The 8,657-nt window shown below is 48.4% G+C and overlaps 1 protein-coding gene across 1 annotated transcript in view; it reads left to right on the top strand.

Annotated features, from left to right (window-relative positions):
* The first annotated feature begins 5,646 nt into the window (after window positions 1–5,646).
* The window catches only part of LOC119196309 (copine-8-like), a 30,377-nt gene continuing 27,366 nt past the window's right edge, over window positions 5,647–8,657 (top strand). The window contains exon 1 of the mRNA XM_037451873.2: window positions 5,647–5,801. Coding sequence (XP_037307770.1) covers window positions 5,719–5,801 — 83 coding nt within the window. The 5' untranslated portion in view covers window positions 5,647–5,718. The remainder of the gene's footprint in view (window positions 5,802–8,657) is intronic.

Raw genomic sequence — 8,657 nt, 5'->3', positions numbered from 1 at the left:
TAAATATTTAAAATAATAAAGGACACTTGCGTTTGCTTTCCCTGCTTTGAAGGGGGGGGGCCACCAGATGGCAGTACGGCCCCTCCAGGACTGACCGAGTTCATCCGGCTGAGGTGGGTTGTTGCTGTAGATGCCCCAGTGTAGAAAAAGTGGCTTTCACCCTGGGGGGCCCCAGAGGGACTCGGCCCAGTTGGGAGTCCGGCTTCGAACACCAGAAACTGATCGACCGATTTACTTATTTTTACTACTTACTTCTCCATTAAATGAGACTTTCAATTAATTAAAATGTTTTAAGCTTTATTAATCTACTTTTAAAGAACCAACATATCTGTGCAAAACAATTCAACCATAGAAAACATGAGTGCTACCTGGCCCCCATGTTCCTATTATTGTAAATCTTATAAATATGTAATAACATCGGCTGCTCTTCACGAGGTTCTTTTTTTTGCCTGTTTTACAGATCGTGAAGCCAAGAATGTAAATAAATGATCACAGAATCATTGTATTTTATGTGTAGCCCCAAAAATCAGTTAACAGGGATTTAGAAGGGAAAAATAAAAGGTAAAATAGGTAAAAATGCTGACAATTTGAACAAGATGTTCGACGCCGAGAGCCCATTGGAACACAGGCTTCCTGATTTAATACCTGGACACTTCAGAAGATCCTCCCCCAGACGTGAATAATGCGTCTCGTGAACCCACTTATCTGTCCCTGATGTCTGGGGACTCGTCTCTCCAAGGGTGACCCCCAATGACCCCGCAGAGCGTCCTCCCAAAACCACGGAACGGAAACCTCATCGACGCAGATGTGAAGCTGCTGCAAAACCAGCCAGAACCCCCCCCCCCCCCCCCCCCATACACACCCGCTGACACTTAGTGCAGACGCTTAATGAGGTAGGGGTGGGGGGGCAGAACCAATCACCGGCCTCCTGGTGTGTGTGTGTGTGTGTGTGTGTGTGTGTGTGTGTGTGTGTGTGTGTGTGTGTGTGTGTGTGTGTGTGACGTCGGCTTGAAAATGACCCAGACGACCCGGCAGAAGTTTCCAGACCAACTGCAGGGACGTCTCTGGATCACATGCTCCTCTGTCTCTGTGTCTCTGGATCACATGCTCCTGTGTCTCTGTGTCTCTGGATCACATGCTCCTGTGTCTCTGTGTCTCTGGATCACATGCTCCTCTGTCTCTGTGTCTCTGGATCACATGCTCCTGTGTCTCTGTGTCTCTGGATCACATGCTCCTCTGTCTCTGTGTCTCTGGATCACATGCTCCTGTGTCTCTGTGTCTCTGGATCACATGCTCCTGTGTCTCTGTGTCTCTGGATCACATGCTCCTGTGTCTCTGTGTCTCTGGATCACATGCTCCTGTGTCTCTGTGTCTCTGGATCACATGCTCCTCTGTCTCTGTGTCTCTGGATCACATGCTCCTGTGTCTCTGTGTCTCTGGGTCACATGCTCCTGTGTCTCTGTGTCTCTGGATCACATGCTCCTGTGTCTCTGTGTCTCTGGATCACATGCTCCTGTGTCTCTGTGTCTCTGGATCACATGCTCCTGTGTCTCTGTGTCTCTGGATCACATGCTCCTCTGTCTCTGTGTCTCTGGATCACATGCTCCTCTGTCTCTGTGTCTCTGGATCACATGCTCCTGTGTCTCTGTGTCTCTGGATCACATGCTCCTGTGTCTCTGTGTCTCTGGATCACATGCTCCTCTGTCTCTGTGTCTCTGGATCACATGCTCCTCTGTCTCTGTGTCTCTGGATCACATGCTCCTCTGTCTCTGTGTCTCTGGATCACATGCTCCTCTGTCTCTGTGTCTCTGGATCACATGCTCTCACTGTCTCTGTGTCTCTGTCTTTCTGTCCGTCTCCCTCTTTGATGCGAGTCCATTAATCCTCATTTAGAAACGGGCCGAGCAGCTGTTTCTCCCGATGCGTAGATGTGCAGTTCTCTGTGACTCGGGGGGGGGGGGGGGAGGAGCAGGAACTACACTTGAAAGACCCTTTTTAACGCGGCGCCGCGTGGAATCACACCTGCTGACTTGTTTTATCTCACCCGTGGTGGGGTCCTCTCACGCTGGGGCTTCGTTAGAGCCTCCGTGCCCTTTAATCAGCGCTGGAATTAACTTCTCTTCATATCACATTGTTATGGACCTGAGAGTCGTTGTTATCATCGTCTCTGTTGTGAAAGTTGTGACCTTTAGTTAAATTATTTGATTTCTTTCCCTTTTAATTGGGAACAAACGTAGTAGAAAATGTCACTGTAGCAACAATTTGATTAACAAAAGCATTGTTTCAGTCAATTTTCAGTATTCTAACATTTGAACTTTTATAAATGTGAGTATTTTAACAATACATTGAACAGCTTGGATTGCTTGATTTATTTAATAACTTTGGAAACTTCTGGATCTTCTGTGTACTTTTCTGGATAATTAAGAGAAGGGGAGACTGGATTACTACTTTACAATCCGAGGGATTAAACTCCAGATCAAGTCATGCAAGCATTTCGATTAAAGTCTGACTGCTCGCTCAACTCAAGCTTCAGATTCACATATTAAAGAATTCATCTTTCTAATATTCCTGAAGTTTCCAAGAATTTTTAAACACCGCCTCAATCAAAACATCATCCTGAGTTTCACGGCTAAAACGCATCCAAATAACTCAAGTGTATGTTGGATTAAAGCTGATTTATGGAGGAGCTGATAAGAAAGGAGTCGCACAAAGCCGTCTCTCCTTAAACCACGTCCTCCGGATCGCTCCCTCGGCTGCTGCATGAAGGTCATATTGGTCAAACATTAGACCCACTGACTGTCTGCACCACGCTAGCAGCGCTGTGAGCTAAGCGCTAGCATCGCCGGCTGATTAAAGGTCACGCACCTGTCAGGTCAGACCTGTCGGGTACGGAGCAATGTGTTGGCTGAGGGCCGGAAACCGGGTTTCACTGAGGAGCTCCCAGGGGTTCAGAATATTACTTGTCAGAGGTAAAATAATCTGTTAATGACCCCCCCCCCCCAAGAGGAGCAAGTTACTATATAGTGCGCCTTGCCATTAAAAATGCAGAGATTTCTCAGCGAAAATAAACAGCTGAAGCACAGGTGTCACCAGGTGCACCAGGAGAACTTTTTCCCCCAGAAATGTCCCCAAGCAATATGTGAGTCGGATCATCTTGTGGCCCGGTTCTCCAGGTGCTGAATTCAGGCAGGAACCAGTAACTTGTGCAGCTTTTTAGGCCGAATAACTCACACACTTTTATGAAGCTGCTTTCAGATTCTTCATCCTGAACGTGACTCGGCAAAAAGTGTCACAAGATATTGGATCTTAGTTGCTATAGAAGCAGAATTATGCCTTTGGAATTTTCCTCTGAAACTGATGTTTGCACGATAATCTTGGTTAAATGTAAAATATGTAAATGGTTGGAAAAAGTAGGGATGTAATGAAGAGATGTCGAAGTCATTGTTTGGGCTCTGTTAGCATTGTTAGCTGTTAGCTTCCGGCTCAGCAGTTTGTAGACGGCTAAATATGGCAAAATGTGAATATTTTTTTATATCAAATTGATGAGAAAATTGTTAAAAAATAAGTCCTCAGTTTTACTTTGTCAGATTAGCGAATATTAACATTGCTAAACCAAGACGGTGAACATCGAATATGCTAAACATTAGCGTGTACAGCGTCATCGTCATGTTAGCATGACGAAATAGCATTTAGCTCTGACTCAAAAAAGAGACTTGAACATCCCTTAGCGGCATTTGCGACTGTTTCAGGGGCTTTTTGAGACAAGAAGATTTGGGAATTCTATAGAAAAGGAGGCTGAGAAGATACCTTTTGATTCGGTGCAAACATTAACAGAGGAACACGTCGTCTCCTAAAGCAGGTGTTCCACCCGCAGATTGAACTATCCGTCAATTTCTTCAGATTAATTTGAGCCGACGCGCACGTTTCCATTTTTGGCTCTGATTTCCATGCTGAGCTGGTTAATTGAGTTTGTTTTGCTCATCAGGTGGTCTTTTGACATCTGGCTCTGACTCTCATCAGCTCCACTGACACCTTTTTACCTCTTTTCTCACTCGATGTGAGCACAGAAGAAACAATTTATCCGCTGTTTCGTTTATGTCGGGTCATTTTGTTATTCTTTTTAACTCTTATATATTTAAACCCCACTGTTGTATTACATTGCATTTAAATCCAAACTCAAGTAATTTGATTTTATCCCACCAATGAATACAACTCAGTTGCCTCTCCTGGGAAAGATAATGTTTAATATTCAAAACCAACTTTTTTCTTGCATCTAAATTTCGTATTATAAAAGAACTGTTGTGAGGTAAATTAACTTTTGGTTTATTAAACCTCACCCACATGATTAGAGGAGCTCACAACATGTGCAAACAAGTGATTAAATAACAAAAGGGGCTCCTTCTTTAGAGCGGTAATTATCAGCCTCCTGCTGGGAGAAGAGATCATCGAGTAAGCCAACGGATCACTGGAGCGACACCCAGAAGAACCCAGAAGAACCCAGAAGAACCTAGAAGAACCTAGAAGAACCCAGCCAGGTTTGTTTGCTATGAGAACCCAGTGGGGATGGCAATCGCTCCTGAAAGTCCCAGACGTGTCCCTCTGCTCTCCTCCTGGTTGTCTCCTCCTGTCCCTCTGCTCTCCTCCTGGTTGTCTCCTCCTGTCCCTCTGCTCTCCTCCTGGTTGTCTCCTCCTGTCCCTCTGCTCTCCTCCTGGTCATCTCCTCCTGTCCCTCTGCTCTCCTCCTGGTCATCTCCTCTTGTCCCTCTGCTCTCCTCGTCTCCTCCTGGTCGTCTCCTCTTGGTCGGCTTCTCCTTGTCTCCTCCGGTCCCTCTGCTCTCCTCCTGGTTGTCTCCTCCTGTCTCTCTGCTCTCCTCCTGGTCATCTCCTCCTGTCCCTCTGCTCTCCTGGTCCTCTCCTCCTGTCCCTCTGCTCTCCTCCTAGTTGTCTCCTCCTGTCCCTCTGCTCTCCTCGTCTCCTCCTGGTCGTCTCCTCTTGGTCGGCTTCTCCTTGTCTCCTCCTGTCCCTCTGCTCTCCTCCAGCCTGTTGTCTCCTACAGCGTTGCATACATATTGGCGTCTGTATCGTTATAATTGATACAAACAATGAGGTTGTGGTGTTTTCATCTTGGTTCTAGACAATATATCTGATACAGTTAAGGTCACCTCTGTGACCTCTGCGTTAGTCCAGACATTCCAGCTGCTCCAGTGATCAGTGTCAGCTGACATTTATGTGTCTTAAACTTGACTCTAACGGAACCAAAGCCCAACCTTCTCCTGTCGAAACCAACGTTAAACCTGCTCCTGAACCGGGGAGGCAGGAATATGTGTCCATGTAGCTCTAAAAAAACAAAAGTGCGTAAATACTGTACACTCCCACTTGGGGTGTGCGTGTGAGGGTCCCCCCCCCCCCGCCCCCCTCACAGTCCTCTCTCCTCCGGAGCAGCGAGGCGCACAGAGACGCGACTCCGGCGCGCTGCAGCTCCTCCGCGTCTCTCTCCTTCTCTCCCCCCTCTCTCTCTCTCTCTCTCTCTCCCCGAAAACAAACAAAGGCTCACTGTCTTCTCATTGCGAGGCTACCTGTGCTTTTTTTTTTTATTTCATCTTCCCATCCCCATTCACCCCCATTCACCCCCCCCCCCCCCCGCGCCGGCTCCTCTCATGCCGCCGCTAAGGCGCTGGATCCGGGGCCGTCTGTGAGCGCGCGGCGCGCGGCGGGTGGATGAACATGGCGTGCATCGGGGACGCGGACCCTTTCACCGCGGCGATACCGGCCACCAAAGTTGAACTCACGGTCTCCTGCAGGTGAGCGCGTGTGCTTTGCGTGTGAAGACGTGAGACAGTTTGCACGTGAGACGCCTCGCGGTGAGGGACGGGGGGTGGGGGACCAAGGGGGGGGGGGGGGACCGGACGCGCCGGCGTCCTTTTCACTGCTGTTGGAATAAGATTCGAGCCTCATGGCCGTGTTCTCTTTGGTTCTGTAAGTTGGATTGTGATTCACTTCAACGTGGAGTTTGAAGGGCTCACAGTTGCCGTGTCCTTCCTGCAGCTGTTTTTAGTACCGACGCCTCGTGCACATCTGGGGGGGGGGGAGATTCGTGTACGTGTATTATCTCCCGGTAAAGATGCAAGATTCCTCCTCGAAACCAAACTCGCTCATTGTGCTTCTACTCGTGCATGGAGACCGAGGAAGGGTCCTTTCCTCTTTCTTACTGTACAATTGATAGTAGAGGGTCGTACTGTAAATAGGGGGGGGGGGGGGGGGGGGGTCTGGATGCTACAACTGGAGAGCTGAGACCAGAAAATCAATAGCAGGTTTAATATATATTTATTTTCACTTATCAATCAAAAACATCGATAATGTCTGATTGCCCTTTGAGGATCTGCTATTTTTATTTGTCTCCGTCTCAGTGTTGAGCAGAACAGATTATTTTCTTGAATAAGCACAAATTCCCAGCACGGTTTCCCTACTAACGCCTGTGTATTGAGCTTCAGACAAACCCAACCAAAGGTGTTCCATGAGTGCCATTCACCGGCCAAACAATAGGAAATCAATTGTCTATTAAAATAACCACGCTTCTCATGCGTCATTCTGCTGCTCTTAGTTTGATCTTTAAATCTGTCAGTAAGTGCACTTGAGCACCGGGTTCTCTGCGTGGACTATTGGGGCCACCGTACAAGAAAACAAGGAAAAAATCAATCAAATATTAAGATGTAACAAACAGCACAAAGTGCAAGTGGCAAAAATACTCTGATTTTTTCATAGATCTGGTTAAAAATGGCACATTAGTTATGGTGTTATAAGTGCAGCCACGTCACGTAATAATCGTTGGTATTGCCCATCCCTAGTTTTTAAAATCGGACTAAACAAAGATGGCCGCCGGCCGGATGACTTCAACAGCAATCATTTCAAAACGTATATATATATATAAATATGCTCCACCCATATTCTATATACATTAGAAAAGAGAAGCTGGAAGCAGAGACCGCTGAGTCCTTTATTGAGTTGGTTTTCTACGATCTCAGGAGACGTTTCTCTCAACATCTATTTATTTATCTCAAACCATCACCATTTTCACCACTTTGAGCTCTTCCTGTCGATGTAGGCTTGAAAAGGAGCCACATTGACTTCCTGGGATATTTAACCTGGCCTCTCTATTTGGGCTTCTGACTGGTAGCCGGACAAAACAATGTATTTGAGCACCTCCACTTGCACTTTGTGTGTGTGTTTTAGCTTTTACATTTGAAAGAAAAAGCCCCAAATTCCCATTCATGAAAAGTTGGAACGAGCAAATCTTTGGCAGCGAAACCCTGAAACTAACATACAGCATCCCAATGTGGCATCGATGTGTATTCTAAAAACAGCATTTAGATGCATTTATTTGTCTTCAATCTATCTCCGTATGCTCAGGACTAAGTTGAGCTTCTTTCATTTTAAATGTGTATTCTTTAACAGGCAAACTAACCCGTGTAATTCTGTTATGAGACAAATACGGAGCCGAAGAACAAAGTCTTTGAACTGAATTATCTTCGGGGCTGACCTACAATCAGCCAGCTGCTGTTGTTGTTGTTGTCTCTAAGATAAAAGCCCCATAATGACTCCACGGAAGAAGACCTCCCGGTAATGACCTGGGCCATTTCCCAGATCAGAGCCCGGTGCCGATGTTCCAACCACGACGGAGCCAGAAGAAGAACCTGTAACTGTTCTTTGGAAATAACGCCCAGAAGAAGAGGAGAGAAGAGAAGGCTCCCTGCGTGGCAGAGAAGAAGAGCCATGAATCATCTCTGCTGGTCATGCTGGAACACAACGTGTCCATTGAACAGGTTGAATTATAGAAGAAGGGATGGAAGGGGCGTTCAGGGACAAACCGCCGCGGCGCCGCTCTCGCTGCTTGCAGAGGCGTCTTGAGTCACGCGCCGCCTGTTAATGGTCTCTTTTCTCTCCTTTTTTTGTTTTTTTCTTCTCCCAAATTCACCTCCAATCCGCCGAGACGCTTCCCTTCCACCCGTCTCCATCGAGAAATCCCCCCCCCCCCCCCCTCGACGGCCCTAATTGGCCACGTCTGCTGTTTGAACCGCGGAGGCGTCGGCGGGGGCCGATCCCGTCCTGCGCTGCGCTCGTCTCGTGGCGTAGTCGAGCAGAAGAACTGACAGATTGATTAACTCAAGTCCAATGCTGTGCGTCTCTGAGAAGCAAATCGCCACCCCCCCCCCCTCCCTCCCTCCCTCCTCCCCCACACCCCCTCACCCCCGCACCCTCCGTCTGCTGCGACAGCAGTTTGACTGATGAGGGTCTCTCACTTGCGATGGCGAGGCCTCGAACACGCTCGCCACACACAAGCAGATGGCGTTCGTGGAATACAGCGAGCAGGCCCCCACTCAGCTGAGGGGGGGGGAAACAGAGAGGCGACTGGGGGGGGGGGTTCCGTCGATGAATCGACGCGGCGCATTGAAGGGCGAGCGGCGACCCGCCGTGAGGCCGGTCGATGCGTCACGGCCCGAGGTCGTGCTTCCCCACGAGGGGGGGTGTGTGTGTGTGGGGGGGGGGGGGGGGGCAGCTACGGATTGTGTTTGCGTTTGACCGTGAAAATGTGAGAGATGCTCGTCACGAGCCGCTCAAAGTCACTCGAGCGCCGCCCCCTGAGGCCCGCCGGGCGCCGG

The sequence above is a fragment of the Pungitius pungitius genome, chromosome 6 (genome assembly GCF_949316345.1).
Source record: "Pungitius pungitius chromosome 6, fPunPun2.1, whole genome shotgun sequence".
In the NCBI taxonomy this organism is placed as follows: Eukaryota; Metazoa; Chordata; class Actinopteri; order Perciformes; family Gasterosteidae; genus Pungitius; species Pungitius pungitius.
Note: the sequence above shows the minus strand (reverse complement) of the source record. Positions and strands in the feature narration are given on the sequence as shown.